The sequence below is a fragment of the Capsicum annuum genome, chromosome 11 (genome assembly GCF_002878395.1).
Source record: "Capsicum annuum cultivar UCD-10X-F1 chromosome 11, UCD10Xv1.1, whole genome shotgun sequence".
In the NCBI taxonomy this organism is placed as follows: domain Eukaryota; kingdom Viridiplantae; phylum Streptophyta; class Magnoliopsida; order Solanales; family Solanaceae; genus Capsicum; species Capsicum annuum.
In genome coordinates, this window is record NC_061121.1 from 4324928 (window position 1) to 4347727 (window position 22800).

Here is a 22800-nt window from a genome sequence, read left to right on the forward strand (position 1 = left end):
AATTTATACAAAAGTATTTTTTTACAAAAAATATTCTTTTCCACTTATCAACCCCCTCTTTCCAAAAAAGAAAATAAAAAATTTGCATTACGTGAAGTTGCCAGAGTACGATTAACCTCTAGATTTGACATCACTGCATATATATATATACGATACAACAACATACCCAATGTAACATCTATATATTTGTGCTTTTCCTGTCACCCAAAATTATAAATGGACAGTAATTTACAATTTCATAGTACAATTAGCAAAGATGTCAAATGCCAACACACATTTGATAGATCAGAGACAATATGCACAGAGCTGATAATAACTAATGCTTTACAGTATCTATTGCCAGAATTACATTAACCTTGTGGATGATATTCACAGTTCACAAGATAGAGAGAGAACTCGATTCAGACTAGTACACGTACAAAAATCGGCGATGACATGACTCGATAAAACCTCATTCGCCATCTAAATTGTTCGTCTGATCGCCAGGACAAGCTCGAGAGAAGCTAAGGTTCTTGCTGATAGAAGTAACTACACATCATTTACAGGTAAACGAGCTTCTATAAACACGCGGCAGATGGGACACTTCTTGCACTTGTCACAACAGGTGCTGAAAAAGAACGATGAGTTATAATAATCAGAAAACGCATGGCTTCAAAATATGGAAACTGCTTTTAACAGCATATATCGTATATTGTAAATCACGGAATGTATGTAAATACGACTGCAGAAAAGGAGCGGCACAAGGTCTAGGTAATACCTGCAAAGGACGTGATGCCTACAAGGAAGGAGGATAACATTTATCTGTTCCTCGAAGCAAATTCTACATAGAATTTTTTCCTGACAAAACGATCCACATGTAAGTGGTGGATACGAGCGCGAGGGGTGGCAGTCGTGAAGATAGTGAGGACGAGAAAGAACATCCACGAAACTAAGGCAACGCAAGTTAACTCCTTGTTTCTAACACATCATGTACTTGTTAAACAAATGCTAGATTTCGTATAAAGTATTCTATGATGATAAAGGAAATATGAAAGAGACAATATTCTTCTTGTTGTGGCTGAATGTTTACGAAATATAATGCATGAACTTGATCTTAGCAGTATTTTGATGTTATCTTACATTTTGAAGTCTTTCGAACTCGTCCTGTTTTGACTGTGTGATCTCTGATTGCTCACTAAGTGCTGCTCGTAGTCTCCATATCTGAGATAACAACAATCAAGCTAACCATCTCAGTGAGCACGCTAAAGAAACCAAGAAAGCGGCAATAAGAAAAAAGGCACCACCTCTTCAACAAGCTTCGCTTTAGGCAGTTTCCTTACAGTATCAGGTGAGAAAGTGTTGTACCTAAATAACAATCAGAAGACGGCAGAAGGATAAATCTGTGGAAGTTTAGTTGAGCACTAAAAAGCATGAACCAGATGACCATCGAGGAACTGGTCAGAAATGCAAAAACTGCAAGTATTTACAGACGAGAATACTGACCCTGATGTCCCAGCATAATACAGATGAGCTTGTTCTTCATGGCTTCCTTCGTCAATCGACCACCAACCTAACAACCTGTACCGATAAAATCAACACAGAGACAAGCACGTGGAATGAGTAAGCCTAAACAATGCTCGGAAGGAAGAGAAATTATACAGTTTCACCTAGCTATCATTACCTTGTCCCGTGACGCGTGAAACTGAAAGAATCACGAATGACAGAAGAAATCCTAAAATAGTTTCTGACACCAGTTTCACCATCTACAAGAAGAATAATTCTTTCCACGAGTCTATAAATAGAGAACAAAAGACCAGCTCCTTGAAGTAGGAAAAGAGGAATAAACAGAGCGGGAATCGGGATAAATCTAGCACTTGGTGGGGTCCCCTGTAATCAAAATGTGTTAGTTGCAAATCTGATTAACTTATCGAAGATTGAAAGAAAAACTTCTTAGTTTAGGTGTTCATACCGCTAAGCGCATAAAAAGCAATAACTCGAAACAAACAATAGGAATTTTCATCACATGACTACCAATGTCCTGCAAACTGCATAATCCACCCTGTTGATCATCGTCATTCAAAGATGCCAAAAATCCACTGCTCCAGTTAAGATATTGCATGCTTGATGTTGACGAGCTCGGTATATTACGTAGACTTGAGTGTGTGTGAATTACGGGGTTGTACCATTTTGTGCAGATAATAAAGGCAAAGCATTGTGCGACACTGAATGCCAATTATGATACAGGTTTAGCAAGCAATTAGGTACAAGTGCCAATCACGCGGGAAAAATAGGAAAATTTTCATACCCGTAATTAATGAATAAATCCCACCACCCAAGAGCATCAACATCTCCTGCAATTCACAGCAAACAAACATGAAACGGTGATTTGACGAACGACTGATAAGGTGGAAAAGCCAATAACAATAAAAATACTCTACCAATCTAATCTTTCATCCAGGTTACTGTGGACCAAACTCTTAAATCTCTTAGTAAAAGCATAACCTTTCTTTTGCTTGCCATTTCCAAATATGTATATTAATTTGAAGTTGCTATAGATACAAAATGATAAGAACGTATAGATATAAAATAAAATGAGAAGAAGCAAATGGTGCAATTTAGCCACACCAATTCAATGACAGGTACAGAAAGAGAGTCAAATAATTACCACAAAGCTTCAGAATAGTAAATGCTGTTGCTGCTAAGAAGAAGACCATAGCGATTGCAACCCAGAAGTGCTGAGACATAGATGATAAGATGACTTTTAGAAACTACCTATGAGCTCATATTAGCACAAACAGCACGTACCAATCAACCACAGTTTCAAATAACTTTCACAACTACAGAATACACACAAAGCATATAAATTCAAGGCACATAACACCAGCCTGCATATTGCTGAAAAAAGTAACTAAAGAAGTCTAGGACATGTGTTAACTCCTCAATCTTATTTTCACTGGAGAGGATGTCAGTCAACCTCTAAAATATTATGGTAACAAAAGATCCAGGACTTACGAGTAAACTTCCTTTAAAACCCCGTAAGATTCTACTATATTAGAAGAGACAGATGAGATCTTGTATCAACGTCTCTGCTTCATAGGAATAAATTCATATTAGAAGATGTATTGGTATTTTTGAAAGCGTCTTCTTTGTTCGTATAGCATTTAAGAGCACACATGTATGACACTGCTTATGCCACTTTTTATGTTGTTATATAAGTGTCTTTAAATGGTGCAATATAACTGAACACCTGTCTTGCCTTTCTATATGCTATAACCTATTAATGCCTTACTATTTTATGTTAGGTTTTATTTCTCTACTCATCTTGCTCTTTTTATCTCAATGGCCTTCAATATTTGTCAACTTTTAGATTTAAGCTTCAATGTTCAATGGTCTTCTCTGTTGACGTTACATGGTTCAGTGTGGAGGTTCGGCCCAGGATTAAGTGGGGTAGCTTGACTTTGGCTAGTGCTTTGGTGCTTTGGAGATGGGGGAGAAGTTGAGGAGCAGGGGGGCTTGGGAGAGTAGAGGGGATGTGGATAGTATGTGAGAGACGACTGGCAGTTGCATTAGGGAGACCGCTAGAGAAATCTTGGGTGTCTCAAGAGGTCGATCTGGCACGCATCGAGGGGACTGGTGGTGGAACGAAGAGGTTAAGAGGAAGGTGGAGTATAAGAAGGTGGCTTATGCTAAGTTGGTAGAGAGCAAGGATGATGAGGAGAGGCGGATGAATAAGGAGGAGTATAAGGTAGCTAGGAGAGAGGCTAAGTTAGCGGTTACGGCGGCTAAGACAACAGCTTTTGAGAGCTTGTATGTGGCTTTAGAGGAGAAAGGAGGGGATAAGAAGTTGTATAGGCTTGCCAAGGCCAGGGACCGGAGGGCTCGTGACCTTGACCAAGTGAAGTGCATCAAGGGCGAGGATGGTACTGTGTTGGTTGAGGATGCCCTCATTAGGAAGAGATCGTAGTCCTATTTTCATAAACTTTTGAATGACGAGAGGGAAAAGACTTGGAGAAATCTGAGGAGTGTCGTGACTATGGTTATTGTAGGCGTATCAAGGTTGAGGAGTCAAGGGGGCTATTCGCAAAATGCGTCGGGGTAAGGCGACGGGGCCAGACGAGATTCTAGTTGATTTTTGGAAGAGCACTGGCGGGGCAGGTTTGGAGTGGCTGACAAGGTTGTTTAACATCATTTTTAGGTCGGCGAAGATGCCTGAAGCATGAAGCATGGAGGTGGAGTACGATGATTCCTTTGTATAAGAACAAGGGAGACATCCAGAGTTGCAACAACTATAGAGGTATTAATTTGTCGAGTCATACTATGAAGGTTTGAGAAAGGGTGTTAAAGTTGAGGCTGAGAAGGAGCATGACTATCTCTGAGAATCAGTTCGATTTCATGTCAGGTCGCTCGACTACTTAGGCCATTCACCTTGTGAGGAGATTAATGGAGCAGTTTCGGGAGTGGAAGGACTTGTACATGGTGTTTATTGATCTTGAGAAGGCTTATGATAGAGTTCCCAAGGAGATTCTGTGGAGATGCTTGGAGGCTGGTAGGGTGCCCGTGGCGTACACTAGGTCAATTCAGGACATATATGATGGCACGAAGACTCGGGTGAGGACGGTAGGTGGAGATTCGGAGCACTTTTCGATTTTGATAGGGTTGCATCAGGGATCGACTCTTAGCCCTTTTTTATTTGCCTTGGTGATGGATGTTATGACGCGACATATTCAAGGGGAGGTGCCTTGGTGTATGTTATTTGCTGATGATGTGGTACTGATTGACGAGACTCAGGGAGGAGTTGATAAGTTAGAGATTTGGAGACAGACCCTTGAATCTAAAGGATTTCAGTTAAGCAGAACCAAGACGGAGTACTTGGAGTGTAAGTTTAGTGATGTGTTGCAGGAAGCTGGACTCTCAGGCCATTCAAAAGAATGAGAGTTTCAAGTATCTGGGGTCTATGATTCAGGGCAATGGTGAGATTGACGAGGATGTCACGCATCGTATTGGGCTGGGTGGCTGAAATAGAGGCTCCCCTCGGGAGTTTTATGTGATAAGAAAGTGCCCCCGAAGCTTAAAGGGAAGTTCTACAGAATGACAGTCTGGCCGGCTATGTTGTATAAGCGAAGTGCTGACCAGTTAAGAACTCCCACATCCAAAAGTTGAAGGTGGCGGAGATGAGGATGTTGCGACGGATGTGTGGCCATACCAAGAAAGATAGAGTAAGGAATGAGATTATTCGGGAGAAGGTGGGAGTGGCCTCGGTGGAGAACAAAATGCGAGAAGGTTACGTTGGTTCGAGCATGTGATGAGGAGGGGCTCTGATGCTCCAGTGCGGAGGTGTGAGACACTGGCTATGGATGGTTTTAGGTGGGGTAGAGGTAGGCCGAAGAAATATTGGAGGGAGGTGATTAGGCATGATATGGAGCAGTTACAGCTTACAGAGGACATGACCCTTGATAGGAAGATCTGGAGAACGTGGATTAGGGAGAGGGTTAGGGGGTGAGAGTGTGTCGGTAACAATACGGGATCGTTCTTTATTTGTGTCAGAAATTTCTTGTTCGTGGTGTTGAGTGTTGTCTATGGTTTCGGATAGATAGTTTTAGTATTATCTGGGGCTGTAGTACTATCTTATACTCCATTTCTTCAAGCTTTCTTGACCGTAATCGCAGCTCTTAATATTGTTCCTTGATTTCTTTGAAATTCTGTCCGCCGTGCTTAGTACATTTGTATTGTGTTTATCCCTTATAGTTTCCTTTTTATTTGTGATAAGTTTAAGCACTATGAGTTAATCTCTTACATTTTCTTCCTGATGTGGATACATACACGTATCATCATTATGTTCTTATGTGCATATACTTTAATTAAATTGTTAATTAAAGTAGCTTTATATTTTATGAGTATTAACATCTAATCACCACTTCATGATATCTACAGGTGTCAAATATTATGCTTTTTTCAAAGAACGTAACAAAGAAGACTATTCTCAGCATGGTTAATGCATCACCCGACATAAATATCTAATATATGTATAGAGGGAGAGAGAGAAGAGAGGGACAGAAGAAAGTATATCTCTCACTGATGTAAAGAATATATCATTTATAACGACACAACATCCATGAATAGAAGTTTTTGCTCTCAAATGGATATATTATATGAAGCGATTAGTTATGCAATGTTGTCTACACTGGTTGGATATCACTCTATTCTTTCTATTTTAAGTTTTAGAATATTGAGCATGCAGAGTTGGCCATCACTCGTCTAGTAACGTTTACGCTTTTTTGTTTACACATTTACGCAAGTTCTAAGATAGTCAATCTAATAGGCTATTAATATCGGATTCCTCCGGGTAGATAAGCTAAGGGAAACGACACGAGTGCTAACTGCCGTTTCTTAAAAATGAATAGGAAATCTATACTTACAGGAAGGGTTGCCCATATAGCCTCATCAGTCATGGTTTCGTCATCTCCAGGCATCAGAGTCCGGCACATTCTGAGCACGGGGAAAAGTTCAAAAGGAATTAGATACACATCTAAAACCAAGACCAATAATTTTCATGCTCTGAAGTACTACAAAAGTATATTTTTGGACATTTTATCTCATATCTCTTTTTTCCCAAAAAATAATTCAACTGCCACCAGATGGCTAAAACCTGGCATTTCTTGGCAGGAAAAGAATATTACCTAACATTATCAACCAAGATAGCAATTTCAAATGCTACCACAGGTACGAACACAATCTTCAAATTTGGAGCTGCAATTAACCACAGTTCACAAATAAGTGGTTTTGCTTTATATGAACTAGCATTGCATATCATACTATTCTATGAACGGGAAGCCCCAAATCAAAATATTTTTGAAATACTATAATAACCTTGACATGTTGATAGACAATAATGCCCTGAAAAAAAATAATAAGCTATTCATTCATACCAATACATGAACCAAGCTTACACTAATCAAGTACTTCCCTCGTTTGATGTAAAACGGCTGAATCTTATGAGTTATAATAACTCATAATAGAACTAAATTCAATTTACTATGTTAATATAGATTAAAATCTGCAAATACCCAATACATTTCTGCTAGCTACAAAATGTATCAAATGGACTTCAATTGAGTCGCTGGATTTGTCTTGACTATTGCTTTTGGTTTAATTTTAGTTTTTTTGTGAGAATTCTGATAATGCACATATCATCGGATGGTAAACATATGCGAAGACGACTGTTCGAGGATGGAATACTGAGGTTACAAAGAGCAACTTAGAACAGATTTTGGTATGGACGTGTAATATTGGTTCTTTCCAACTTACCTTGAAGAAGATTTAAGATGGATTATTACTTGTAGCATAGAGACGATAAATGAAGCGGAATTGGGTGAGGCAGGGAGATCAGGTCTTACGATCCCATAAAATATTAACTTATCAGTCTCGCTTTCTTTGTTTCAATTCACTTTGTCCCTCCCATCTCGATCTAAGTTTTCCTTATATTTTATTTTCCTTTTTGCACTTGTAGTAGCAATATTAATAGTAGACTACATCTAACAGGACTTAATTGACACCCCCTTCACCGGAAGATTAGTTTAGATTGGTAATTTATTTAAAGTATCCTATATGTTGAATCCTTTTGACTTCTCTCTGTGTTAACTTCCTTATATTTAATATTCTTAGGGAGATTTTGGCTCCACCAATAATGAAAGGATAACTAACAGACAAAGTAGTACAACATACCGAGTGAATCCCACAAGAGGGATCTGCGGAAGGTAGTTTGTACACAGACCTTACCCCTACAAGGTAGAGAGGCTGTTTTAGATAGATCCTCATCTCAACTACAAGCTAACTCAAAAAATAATATATAATAAAATCTTACTTATTTGGATAATAATTTTTTTAATTTCAAATCATGGGATATACGTGGGTTGCACGTGTGTCCAGACACTAGTCAAATTTAAAGAGAGAAAAGACAATAAGATTTAAACAGATGAAAGAAGGATTTGCACGATTTAAGACACTGAAAGGTACGAAGTAGCTTAAAGGTCAACAATAACAAAATGGTAAGGTAGAGTTGCAGTCTAGGAAAAAGCCCTTGTGATTATACGTGAACAACATAACGAATCAGCAAGAACCAAAAAGGCAATAAACAGTTGGTTGTAAATGCATCAGATAATTATGTTCTAAGGAAATTTTCTTATTTACCATAGGTGCCGTCGAGATAACAACAAAGAAGTAGTTCAAAAGCAACAAGCAGCGGTGTCGCCACGGCAGCATGAAATGGGGCCCACTGTTCATGAAGGAATGTGTGCTTCTGTCACTACAAAGCTTTTTGCAAATATACAGGCAGAATTGACTGGCACATGAAACGTTGAATCTAAAATCAGAAAAAGTTAAACATGTCATACATGTCGATCATGAGGCATTGCTGGAGCAGGTAATGAGAATCTGCCTCTTGCTACAACCACATGAAACAACCAAAGTGGAACGAAAACAACCCTGCAAAATGAACGAAATGTGAAAACCAACTGTAATCAATAATCATACTGTTTAAGAAGTAAGGGTTTCAAAGTTCTCAATTATCTTGTAAAACAAAAGGAGAAAATAAATATGAGGCAATACTTAGAAACCCAGTTCCCTACATACTGCAAATAGTATAATTATAATGCAAAAAACAGAGTAAAAAAGCAAAGGCTTTAGTAACCATTACTTATATTTTTGTTGAATAACTCTTTGTCTAAATACACACATGTGCGCGCACACACACATGCACATGTATGTACATGTGCATGTTTGGGCATACTGCTCTTCCATATTTAGGATACTTATATTAGAAGGAGAAAGACATGAGAATGGAAGAAAAACACGCTACTTTCACCACCACCACCAACATATCCAAAATAATCCCACAAGTGAGGTTTGGAGAGGGTAAGATGTACCAGACCTTACCCCTCCTTTGTAAAGTAGAGAGGTTGTTTCCATTAGACCCTCGGATCAAAAGAAAGTATCGGTGCGAGATGGTAAGAAAATAGACAGTGAAATATCAAGCTAAAGATAAATGAAACGACAGATAGTAATACAAGTCGAAGAAAAAGACACCCTATTTTCACCGATTTCAACAAATTGAGCTATCCAACTTTGCATGAGTTTTAAGTATTTCCAATTTAAGAACGCAGAAACTCTTATGGTTATTGGGGGAACTTGAGGTCAAGTTTACCCTCTTTTGGGTCCAAGATGCTTTTTTGAATGATTAACCATATAGCCAAATGTCATAGGTGCACTTGCATTACTTCTCCTTTACTGGACATGGAAAACTGGCATAAAGACGTGCAATTTGAAGATTGATATAACCTATCATTCAATCAATCAACCATGTGAATCCTATGAATCTATATTTAGCTCCAATCGGATCCAACTTATCCATATACTAAATGATTTATCCTTTAAAAAGTTTTTTATTTGTTTCTAAAGTTAGGTTTTCTAAATCTCACTTATCGTAACAAGCATTCACGCCTCTAATTAGAATGAAAAGACTCCCGATGAATATCACGCATAATGTAAGTGTGACAAAGCAACTAAGCCATTAAACCTTAATTTCAACTAGTTGTCAATTGTCATCAACTGTTTGAATCTTTTGCTTACATTGCTTTCTATTCTTAGCTAAACCAAGGTATTATCACAATTGCAAAATGGTTCATGTGGATGTCTAAGACAAGACATTGTGAAAATCATCTCAAGTTATTTTTTCTCAACTTAGCCACTGTGATGACTCTTCTTATCAAATTTGTTGATATTACATCACGCCTTTATAAATAATAGAAGAATTAGATAGTTGTATATAGAATTAGCCATATCGTGTGAAGCATAAAATGGACCGATCTTAACATCTGTATTTCTGTTGCATTCATTTGATGGATATACTGAACCTTAGTGGTCCAACCAGACGTTAAATATAACCTTGTTAGTCTCGTAACTGTGGAATAGAGCCAGTCTTCACAGACACCTCTAAAATTGATACTTTGAATGTTTCGAGATCAAGGTCTCATTGTCGAAGAAGACCTAATCCAGTCCACCTAGCTTTCACTTTGTTAGGTATCTTCCTGCGGTGCAATACTCCTCCATTTCAGCTATATCCTATTTTAATTTTATGTTTTCCATAGTCATTTATCATTCCATTCCATTCCATATAATGAAGAATAAACTCCAATAAGAAAAGAGCCAATTCTTCAGTAATACTTGGACCAATCTTCCTCTGTGCTGTTGCCACACCGTCTAACAGAACACTCGGAATTGCCCAAAACCCAAATATCAATTTTATCAGAAATGTCTAGTTGAGAATACATCTCTTCATACTTGAATGACTAACAATTTTAGGGTAAGAACATCATCCAAAATCCTTAAGTTTCCGCCTTCTTCAAGCTCAACAATAATCACAATAACAATCCTAGGGTAAGCACATCATCCAAAACCTAAAGTATCCCTTTTTCAAGCTCCACAATAATCACATTAACAATTTTAGGATAACCCCATCATCCTAAACCTAAAGTTTCCTCTTTTTCAAGCTCGAAAATAATCAGATTAACAATTTAGGGTAACCACATCATCCCAAACCTAAAGTTTCCCCCTTTTCAAGCTCAACGATAATCACATTGAAAATTTTAGGGTAAGCACATCATCAAAAACCTAAAGTTTCCCCTTTTTCAAGCTCAACAACAATCATATTAACATTATAGAGTAATCAGATCATCCAAAAACCTAAAGTTTCCACCTTTTTCAAGCTCAACAATGATCCGACAGGCATTCAAATTTCATTTCCAACAATGGAATAAAATGCTTCTAAGTCAAATAAGTATTACAACCTTGTAATATCATAGATTCCAAGTACTAAAAAAGAAAGGCATTTGGGAAAGACACACATAGAAGCCTTCACATTATCCATATATCCATGGAAACCTTCCTCATATCAGATAAAAACCATATAAGGCAATACAAAATTCACCAAGAAAAGATCTTTTTACACAAATTGTTCTAAGCAAATCACAAATTCCTCAACCAAAAACTTCCAAATACCAACAATTGCAGAAAAGCAAGTGAAAGTAAAGAAACACAAACCACCAAGAATGATGAAGGGCATGATCAAGCTTGAGAACAAGTAGCAAAGTGAAACAAAAGAGCAGTCCATGAGCTACCACTGCTTGCAAAGACTTCAACACTCTTCTTCCACTCCCCATCATTTTTTTTTTTCAAGAAACCAAAAAGACACCAAAAATCCAATCTTTTTCACAACCCCAACTACACAATTAACAAAAACAAGAAAAGGGTGTCAATAATTAGCCTTAAACAAAGAGTTAAAAAAACACCAAAAATCCAATCTTTTTCACTACTCAACTTCGAAATTGCCAAAAAAACAAGAAATTGGTGTCAAAAATAAACCTTAAACAAGGTGTAAAAAAACACCAAAAATCCAATCTTTCTCACAACCCAACTTCAGAATTGTCAAAAACAAGATATGGGTATCAAAGAACAACCTTAAACAAAGTGCAAAAAGAACACCAAAAATCCAATCTTTCTCACGACCCAACTTCAAAATTGTCAAAAACAAGAAATTGGTGTGAAAAACAAACCTTAAACAAGGTGTAAAAAAACACGAAAAATCCAATCTTTCTCACAACCCAACTTCAAAATTGTCAAAAACAAGATATGGGTATCAAAGAACAACCTTAAACAAAGTGTAAAAGAACACCAATAATCTAATCTTTCTCACAACCCAACTTCAAAATTGTCAAAAACAAGATATGGGCATCAAAGAACAACCTTAACCAAAGTGCAAAAAGAACACCAAAATTCCAATCTTTTCACAACCCAACTTCAAAATTGTCAAAAACAAGATATGGGCATCAAAGAACAACCTTAAACAAAGTGCAAAAAGAACACCAAAATTCCAATCTTTTCACAACCCCACTTCAAATTTTACAAAAACAAGATATGGGCATCAAAGAACAACCTTAAACAAAGTGCAAAAAGAACACCAAAAATCCAATCTTTCTCACAACCCCACTTCAAATTTTACAAAAACAAGATATGGGAATCAAAGAACAACCTTAAACAAAGTGCAAAAAGAACACCAAAAATCCAATCTTTCTCACAACCCCACTTCAAATTTTACAAAAACAAGAAATGGGTGTCAAAGAACAACCTCAAACGAAGTGTAAGAAGACCAGATTTTCAAGAAAACCATGCGGAGAAAAATTGTGGGTATTGAAAAAAAGGCAAAAAAGGTGGAATCTTTGGAAGTTTGAACCAAAAAAGAACACAGAAACAGCAACGTTTAATTGGATTTTACGAGGAAAATGATGTAGTACTTTGGTTGTTTTTATTAGTGTCACACACACCGATTTGTTAATAAATTTGGAGTGTTCAAATGATGTTCTTTAAGGGGATGGGTATAGTAGTGGAATATCATTGGAATATAATTTTATTTTGACAACTAATAAGATTGGAACTGTAAATTACAATAACAATGTTTGCTACTCACACGGTCCGAAACTACTCGTCTTAAATTTTTTAATTTAATTTCTTATTTTATTTTTTTTATTTTATTAATAAAAAAAATATAATTTTTTTCATGTTTTATCCTTTCATTAATTTTTTTCTTCAAATTAAAATATAAACATCATTTAATAGAGGTATTATGATAAATTAACTATATTTTAAATTATTTTTCTTAATCAATATTTCATCTCAATTTAGAACGGATAATTTGAGACGAAAAGAGTATGTAATTTTTTTTATTTGAGAGATAGAGAGATTATTTTCGAATGACACACCGATTAAAGAATTAAAATTGTATATTATTGAAGGGAAAATAAAAAAGGATATTGTTATTCGATACGATAAGAAATCTTATTGGTTTATAAGTATTGTGTTTGGTATTATAGAAAATCTTAGTAATTCAGTTGATTGATTAACTAACTTTCACTTGACATTGGTTTTGATTAGTTTGGATGAATAAAAATATTTTTCATTATTATTTTTTTTTCAAATATTTTGAATTCTTAAGTAGTGTGAGTGAGGTAGTACTTTTTATATTTTTCATTAGAATTATTAAAAAAATATTTCACTTTATTTTAAAAATATTGTTCGATCATAAAAATTTCAAACACAATTTGGAGTTGGTCAAAACTTCAACTCCAACTCTCAAAAATTGTGATTTTCATGGTTAAACGCCTACTAAATTTCATACTAATGAATTTAAAAATTCTTTATCTAAATTCACACTAAACGTGATTAGTTTGATCCTTATATTTCGAATCAACACAATTTTTTAAGGCGAAGGACGTAAATTTCTTTTTAATGAAAAATATGGTTTGGTATTTGGTTGGTACATGAATTATTTTTGAAGAAAAATATGTTTATTAATAATTGATTGTAATTTTACCAAATTAAGGAGTGTTTTTATTAAGGGTGCCACCCTCAATTCTCAATCCCAACGTATATAATTGACTGAGTGATTTATTAAGCTAATACATGGATATTTTTAATTTTTATGATCGAAAATTTTAATTTGTGTAAATATTTTTTCTTGACTTATAAGGGCATTCGATCTCTCTTTTATAATTTTTTTTCCTCGTATTTGATCTATCCAATTATAAATATCATTAGAGAAGAAAGTCATTTTTATGCCCAACAACTTTCATGTTCACGCAATTTTGCAAAGTTCACCTTCCCGCGGTCAAAACAAGACTTTTCCTAAAGTCATTTTCTTTATAAAAACAAAAACTTCTTTCTTTTTTTTTTAGGAAAAGTTTTCTTATAAATCAAAAAGTCATGTTTTTTATAAAATCTAAATAACTAGTATTAATTGTTAGATTGTTTAGGTTTGAATCACTTTTAAATAAGATTTCCTTAACTAATTAATTAATGATAGTTGTCTCACTTTGTTTATATTATTTTATAAAATTTTCTTACCAATTAAAATCTTGATATAATATCTATGATTAAAAAGATAAATCTACTTGCTATTTTAGGTAAGGTTTTTAAAGAATTTGGTATTAGTATATTCTTGAAGTTTACAATAAAAAAATTATCATATACTCTTGATAATTACAATAAACAATAATCATTTAAAGGTGAAGAAAGCGATTTTCTAGTCTTTCAAAATGTGTTTTTAATTTCAACCTTTCTTTTAAAAAAAAAAAAAATTCTTTAAAAAAATAAATAAATTAGAGGACTTCTCCAATCGTGGTGCTTGGGAAGTAACTTTTTTTTTTGGACTCGATATCGAATACTATAATTTTTTATAATTGATTTTTTATAGTCCATGTAAATTCTTTTTCTAACTCATTAAAGAAGACTTTTTCAATTGTGGTATTTATCCGGTAATAATTATTTATGACTCGATACGTGTAATAAAATTTCCTATTGTCAAACTTTTCTACTAATTCATATTAATATCTTTTCTTAATATATTAGTATAGAAAAAGACTTCTCTAATCGTAATGTTATTCAGTAATAATTATTTTTGACTCAACTCGAACAACTCAATTTTAGAAAATCTATTAGTGGATAATGGATATCTCCCAACATTTGTCATTGACTTTTTTATGATAGTGATGTGCATATGTATTAAGGTGGGGATACATAGGAAAATTTTATGGTTAATTTTGGCCTTTTTTATTAAATGTAAGCTACAAATATCTTTTATTCCCCCACCCACACACACTATTATTAATTTGATGATACATGCATGCAATTTTCGTTAAAAAATTATGATCGAATGAATTTAACGAAAATTATGTATGAATTTTCTTTTAATAAAAAATACTTTAGTTTTTAAGTCAGAATTTTTTAATATGAATTTAAATTAATCGAATGAATTAGACGAAAAAAAAAAAGAAATATACACGTGACGTAACTTTCCTATGAAAAATAAAAAGCAATTGGTGTACGTAATGACCCTACATTTAGTTATTTATTATTTTTCTTTCTTAGATATTTTTATAGAATGGATTTGGATAAAAATTAATGACTTGATATTGGCTTATAAATACTTTATGTAAGAATCTTACTTTATAATAATGATTATTAGCATAGCACTAATTAACGTTAATTCTCCCAAATCTTGAGTCTTATTCTAACCAAAATTATAAAATCTAGTGATACTCTTTTATATTATTCCTTCCATTTCATTTTCAATATAATTTTTAAATATCAAGTTTAGAATGTTTATTTAAGGATGTTTTTGCATCCAATAAAATAAGATGAACATGTTTTCAAAGTGATTATCAAACATTATAAATAAAATATGGGTATTTTAATCCTTTTTCGTTTATAATACTAGTACAAGTTTAGATTATTTGAATTGTTTGGGATTGAGAAAGTATTTGGAGAGTTGAAGTAATCTTTTATAAAATAAAATCATTATATTATACTTTTTTTTTTATATATAATTTAAGATAATCACATCCTAGCACCCATGATGCTACTTAATATTCTTATCATTAGCCCATATCGAAGAGAAGACGACAAGAGAGGAAAGATAACTATAGATTCATTTAACATTTTTGTTTTGTTATTATAAATTAAAATGAAACATTGCGAAGAAATAAATTTTGGGTTTAACTCCTCGCTCTCACCTCCACCTCCTCTCCACAACATTAGTATTCTGGAGCATGAACAATATAAATACAAATTTTATATCAGTGAAATAAAAAATTAAAGCAACGCTGATATCATATACATATATATATATATATATGACGAAATGAATCTTAATTCAATCACAATAATTAATTCAAAGGATGATGATTGCTCAAACCATCTAAAGAGGTCAAATCCCTCATCTTTTAGCTGAAGTGCAAGACGTGAAAAAACACATAACATAAACGTGTTGCATTCACTCTTAACTTAAACTATGAAGATGTCTTTCAACTGATTTTTTTTTTTTTATCTTTATTAAAACTATAACGAAAGTAAACTTTTCACAGAGGATTGTGATGTCTCGCTCTAAATCTTCTTCTACATTAGAATCTTTCACTTATAATTAAAAAATATTAAATTTAATTATCATTATAATCTATGCGCTTAGATCATTGCAATCCAAACATCGAATCATTCAATCGTCATATACTATTTAGTACGATAATTTAAAATATTGGTCTGATTAGGACACTTCATTATTCTTCTTTTTTCCATCCACTATTTTAATTTCCGTGTAGAATAAATTTAATATATTTCCATGTAGGACCCTTTATATATCAACTACTACTAACACTAAAAAACCATTTATTCTCTTGTCCAAAAATATCCTAAGCATACAACAAATAAATATTACTATAATGTAAATATAGAAATATGTGAACAAATGGCCCATTAGCTCAGTTGGTTAGAGCGTCGTGCTAATAACGCGAAGGTCGCAGGTTCGAGACCTGCATGGGCCACAAATTATAATTTTTGACATGCACAGCACATTAGATATATTTGGTGGAGACTAATTAGTCGTTTGACCATGAAAATTATTTTACTTTTTTTCAATGAAATTGTATTTGAAAAAATGTTTTTACTCATATTTCTCTCACAAAATTTCAAAAACAACTTTAATTTATATTCATGATCATACATAACTCCAACTCCGAAAATTACGATTTTTATGATCAAACGGAGCGAAATATACTCACATTTGACAAAATTAAAGTATTAAAATTATTGAGTGATATATTTTATGAACTATTTTAGATTCAGCTCTCAAACATGGAACTATGTTGTACGTATTTGATATTGTCAATCTACCAATGATGTGTCTGTGTAACATTTAACGTTTTCATCCTCAGTAAGGCATTCCAAATTAATTAAATTCTCATACGATACTTATCGAGTTTTCATGCGATGATTGTATACATGTTAGCTTTGCATATTAGCTTTCTTATTTCCCAATGAATCCACAACCTAAAATTGCTCAGAAATATATTTAAAGGACTATTTTAGAAGAATCATTTTTTTTTATTTTCTTCTGTTCGTCGATATTCATCAATGATGTGCTTGTGTAATGTTTTAAAGTTTGACATCCTCAATAAGGCATTTCAAATTAATTAAATTCTCATATGATACTTATCGAGTTTTCACTCTCTTCTATTCCCACTTCTGATTGTGTACATGTTATTGTTATAATTTGAGAATGAAACAACTACAACCTTCAACCATGTAATGAAAATCATGAAATACACATTTAGGCAGGAGAGAAAACAGTAAAGTTGATATATATATATATATATATATATACACACACTGCAGCTATTCGATATGCCTGTTTGTGTTTCCTGCTTCAACTGCTTTAATCGTAATTTTACTATTTCATCCCTAATAAAGGATGATAAGCAGGCAGCTGTTCGACATGCCTGCTTCAGCTGCTTTAATCGTAATTTTATTATTTCATTCCTAATTAATTATTATAAGTCATTTAAGTATTAAAAAATCAATGATATTTAATTAAAAAAAAAAGAAATAAAATGATAAGTTAAAAAAAGATAAAATAAAATAATAAATTAACTCTTGATGTTTTGTACTACCCTCTTCAGCTACTTCAATCGTAATTTTACCATAACATCCCTAATTAATTATGTAAATATAGAAAGCTATGAACAAATGGCCCATTAGCTCAGTTGGTTAGAGCGTCGTGCTAATAACGCGAAGGTCGCAGGTTCGAGACCTGCATGGGCCATGAAATATAAATTTTTGACATGCAAAAAGCACATTATAGATATATTTCGTGGAGACTAAATATACTCACATTTGACAAACTTAAGTATTAAAATTGTTGAGCGAACCTGCATGGCCAAGAAATATAATTTTTTGACATGCAAAAAGCACATTATAAATATAAATTTTTGACATGCAAAAAGCACATTATAGATATATTTCGTGGAGACTAAATAACCTGCATGGCCAAGAAATATAATTTTTTGACATGCAAAAAGCACATTATAGATATATTTCGTGGAGACTAAATATACTCACATTTGACAAACTTAAAGTATTAAAATTGTTGAGCGATATTTTTAAGAACTATTTTAGATCTAGCTATCAAACACGAGAACCATCTTGTAAGTATTTGATATTGTCAATCTACCAATGATATGCTTGTGTAATGTTTAATCTTTGCATCCTCAATAAGGCATTTCAGATTAATTAAATTTTCATACGATACTTTTCGATTTTTTACACGATGATTATATACATATTAACTTTGCTTATTAGCATTCTTGTTTCCCAATGAATTCACAACCTAAAATTGCTCGGAGATATATTTAACAGACTATTTTAGAAGAATCATAATTTTTTTTCATTTTCTCTCGTCTTGTACGTATTTGATTGTGTCAATCGATATTCATCAATGATTTGCTTGTGTAACGTTTTCAGTTTCACATCCTTAATAAAGCATTTCAAATTAATTAAATTATGATAAGACACTTATCGAGTTTTCACCCTCTTCTATTTAAGGGTGTTTGAGTAAAATTAGTAGTCTAACTAGGCTAACCACTTTAACTAACTTTGCTACTTCATAATTAGAGTTAGTTAGCAAACTAACTTAACTGTCCTTTCTTTTTTATTAGTCAACAATTATCTTAAACCTCCAAAGGGCAAACAACATAAATCCCGACAGTTTGAAACTTAATAATAGAAAATTTTAACATTTTGCATAGTTATTAAAAAATTCAATTTTGGGTCTGTCGAGTTACATAATTAGCTCTTGATACATCCAAGAAAGATACATTTTTTCCTTTGTAAAGATACATGATTAGTTTACGATATATTTTTTTCGATTTTGGGTCTGTCGAGATACATGATACATCCAACAAAGATATGTTTTTCCTTTATAAAATACATAATTAACTCCATATATTTTTTTTATTTAATTTTGAGTCTGTCCAGATACATAATTAGCTTCGATACACCCAGCGAAGATGCATAATTAGTTGAAATTTTTGTAACTACTTTGTAAGGGTAAAAATTTATGTAAATATGATAAGTTGAGGTGTATATTTATGTTATTTTTCTAAAAAAAGAAAAAAAGGAAGATATTCAACTAGTAGTTGTACAGTTTGGCAAGACATTTTTTGTAGTCTTAAGTCCAGTCCAATATGTCTATTTTGGAATAAGCAGATAATTGGTCTTGTCTATCAAGCCTATGGGCCTGAAAATGAGAACAAGCAAAGGCGTGCAATGTAGGGAATCTTTTTTTTTGGGGGGGGGGGGGGGGGGGTTCATCCGGTCCGGTGCCCGCATTGGAGCCCGACTAATTCGAATCATGCGTTGCAGGATCCATTAAGGTGGCAGCACTCCCAACAGAGTTTTTCTCCATACCCAGGGTCGAAACCTCGACCTCCGGTTAAGGGTGGAGCAGCCCCAAATGTAGGAAATCTTTACTAACAAGTATGGTAAATTTGAAGAAATTAATAACTTACTGTTAGGTTAATGAAATCCTATGTAGCTTGTGATTAGAGGTTTCAAAATGATTGGGATGAATTGGATTTGAGCGGATCAAAATGAGTTGAATTAATGAGTGAATCGAAATCCTATCTAGGTTTTGATTAGAGGAGTCAAATAATTGGATTTGGTTTGAATTTGAGCGAATCAAAATGAGTTGATCGAGTGAATGAATGAGCATTATCCTACGTAGCTTGTGACTAGAGATGTCAAATAATCAAGTTGGGCTGAATTTGAGATGATTAAAATGGACCAAATTAATAGGGTAACTCACATAAATTCCAATAAGTTTGCCCCTAATTACTCTTTATCCCTATTCTTTGCTAAATTACAAATAATTCATTATTTTGCATTTTTTGGATACATAATTAGTATCGGAATATATAATTTTGAATTTAAGAATGTAACATCTAACTACTTTAATTTTGCTCGGATACATAATTATCATCCGGATACATAATTTTGATTACTAAGAATATACATCTATTTTTGAAACTATTTGGACAAGATACATAATACATTAACTAGACCAAAGGAAGATACACAATTAAAATTATGTAACCGGAAATTTATGGGTTTGTGGATGTATGTGTTTGTTTTTTTAAAAAGATTAATAAAATGAATAGAAATTTTATGTAGTTTAATAAAGATAAATTATGATGTTATATAATTTTTCCAATTAAAAAAAAATTATGAAATGAATTTAAATGTGCAGTCGTAACTCAACTCGTTCAAAAAGTTTACTTGAACTGAAATGAGTTAAAATACAATCATAACACATAACTCAACCCGTCGAATTACTATTAAGTTCCAAATAATCAATAAAGCTCAACACACAACAACAATAACAACATACTCGGTGTGTATTTTTATAAAGTGAGATCTCGAGAAGATAAAATGTACGTAGTTCATACCACTACCTCAGATGAAGTAAAGAGACTGTTACCGATAGACCCCGGCTCACGAATAAACCCCAACACACCATTTTAATAAACGAGGAGTTTAAAATCAGATGCATGGACCAACGAATAGTAACATCTAACTTCAACTAGAAGTTTCATAAACATTCTAATCTAATTAAATCTTGGATTCTTTTTTCTCTTTTGGTTTCCATTCGTTATTCGATATTTGTATTGAAGTTCCACTAAATTTATATTCGCACACTGTAAAATTCATTTCCGAGTTCGGATCCAAAATCTCTAATTGAAGACGGTATATAGAGGAATCTCGATCATTCTACTAGAGGTGGAGCCAGCCTAGTAATAGGTGTTCATTCGAACCCTGTTCGACGGAAAATTAAATTATTAATACATGATTAAAATGATTTAAAAGATATAGAACCCCCTTCGATGAATTTTTCTTCAAATTTTGAACTCTCTCAATAGCAATTCTGGCTCCGCATCTGCATCCCACCATATTTCATGTTTTGCTAAATCTAGGATTCTAATATTAAAGGAAAAAGGAAATGCAACGCATGCAAATACTTAAAGAATTCTTGCCTTATACGCAAAACTTGTTTGCATGTGGTAATAATGACTAGTAAAAACACACATAAAAGAAATAATCTTATATTTTAGCAAGTACTTGATCAATAATAATCATGATAACTGCAGGTGGAACCTTATGATGAACCACAAATGGAAACAAAAACAAGATTTAAAAAAAATAATTAAAAAAAAGACAGTTCAGCGCACTAAACTCCCATTATACATAAAATTCGGCGAAGGACCAGACAACAAGAATTTGTTGTACGAAGTTTCACCTTACATTTCTAACCAAATATCCTAGACAAACCCTATGACTTGGACATGGAAAAATATGTCAAAGTAGAGGCGGAATCAGAATTTAAAATACTTTATGAATTTAGGTATTTTAGATCTTTACGGTTACTAAATTTAAATTAATAATGTATGCATATTTAATGATTTTTTTTTTTTTTAATTCATAAGATTTGAATAAAAATTACTGAACTCACCCAAACCTCCGCCCATATTTTAAAGACCTAAGTTTTCATGTGTTTTATTTTTTGTAAATATAAAATAAAGCCATATTGCTAAAGTGACCATTATATGATTAATCAAGACTTCACTTTCGGCTACACTATGCAATGGACAATTTGAAAGCATGTTCTGAAAATGACTGAAAATAAAGTTTATTAGTTTCTTTTTCAGATTGACAAAAAATTCACTTTATATTGTTGAGAATTATGATGGGATGAATATAATTTATTTACCTCAATTAAAGATTTTGAACGCGATTTTTGAATATGGAAAAAAATATCATAATAAGTCTACGCGATTTTTGAATATGGAAAAAAATATCATAATAAATCTTTTATTTAATGAGCTTTCCGAAATATGAATTTAAATTAATCAACACCAAATAAAATATCGTACACTGAGTGAAAAAAAAAGAAGAAGAGAAAGATAAACCCCACTTTCCTTTTAACTCTTTATCATATTTTGACTCAAATAATGGTCAATTGAATGTGCTAGATTTGACTTAAAATTCTTGTAGTAATAATTAGACATTGATATAAGATCTAAAATTTTATATATATATATATATATAATTTTTAAAAATTTTAATAATCAGAGACGAATACAAACCAGACTTACTATTTGTTCTAATTTTTTTTATCCGAGTTTGAAATCGATAATGTGAACAAATTCCCACCATAAGAGTTATTATGGAGGAAATCATGCTTTGATTTTTTAACCTATGATTATGACAGGCTTAGTGCTAAATTTTATTATTATTGCTCTAAGTCAAATTTAGCGCAGACTGATTATTTTATAGGAAATAATTAGTGTTATATTAGCAAAATGTTGAGAAAGATAATTGATCCCTCCACAATATTAATCATGTAGGAGTCATAATCAAAATTATAACTCTAATGGGAATTAGTCCTTTCAATCATATGATTAACTCTAATTCTAGGAAGATTAATTATATGTCCACTATCATCAATTCATTTAGACAACTCCCAATCATTTGGATTTATTTTTTCTTCTTCAATTTGAGTTGATTAATTTTCTTTTTCATGTTTTTGAAATTCCAAGAAAATCTGTTGTTGTTATTCTCTAAGTCCGCACTTGGTAGATCCTTTCTCATACAATAGCTTGCAAACCATAAAAAATCGATGTAAACCACACTAGACAAGTTCAGTGCGACGAGCTCGACTGAGAAAATTGATTCATAATTTTATGAGACATCGTATGTTGTATCAATTCAATCACTCTTAGGGATTTTTTCTTTTTCATATGTAACTTTTTAATTCTCAAGGTACTTGAATGTAATCACTTGGTCCTTCTCTTCGTGATGTGGACAAAACTAACGATACCACTATATATGTGG

The 22800-nt window shown here is 32.9% G+C and overlaps 1 protein-coding gene and 2 non-coding genes across 7 annotated transcripts; 2 read left to right on the top strand and 1 right to left on the bottom strand.

Moving 5' to 3' along the window:
• Positions 1-163: 163 nt before the first annotated feature.
• On the bottom strand, positions 164-12419 carry LOC107847453. 5 transcript variants are annotated; one of them, XM_016691711.2, is made up of 15 exons: positions 12158-12419; positions 11074-11253; positions 8370-8460; positions 8167-8251; positions 6657-6726; positions 6396-6465; positions 2645-2714; positions 2285-2330; positions 1949-2201; positions 1661-1866; positions 1483-1557; positions 1284-1344; positions 1120-1200; positions 758-837; positions 164-607 (listed from the first exon to the last, which is right to left on the bottom strand). In XM_016691711.2, the coding sequence occupies exons 2-15, from the start codon at positions 11193-11195 to the stop codon at positions 529-531; spliced, it is 1389 nt and encodes a 462-aa protein (XP_016547197.1). In that variant the 5' UTR covers positions 11196-11253; positions 12158-12419; the 3' UTR covers positions 164-528. The 5 variants fall into 5 exon arrangements, with proteins under 5 accessions (XP_016547197.1, XP_047255348.1, XP_047255351.1 ...); XM_047399392.1 differs by having other exon boundaries at positions 12062-12419; XM_047399395.1 differs by having other exon boundaries at positions 11966-12419.
• Positions 12420-16326: 3907 nt separating this feature from the next.
• Positions 16327-16400, top strand: TRNAI-AAU. Its single transcript has one exon. It is a non-coding gene; the product is annotated as a tRNA-Ile (tRNA).
• Positions 16401-17603: 1203 nt separating this feature from the next.
• TRNAI-AAU lies at positions 17604-17677 on the top strand. Its single transcript has one exon. It is a non-coding gene; the product is annotated as a tRNA-Ile (tRNA).
• Positions 17678-22800: the final 5123 nt, after the last annotated feature.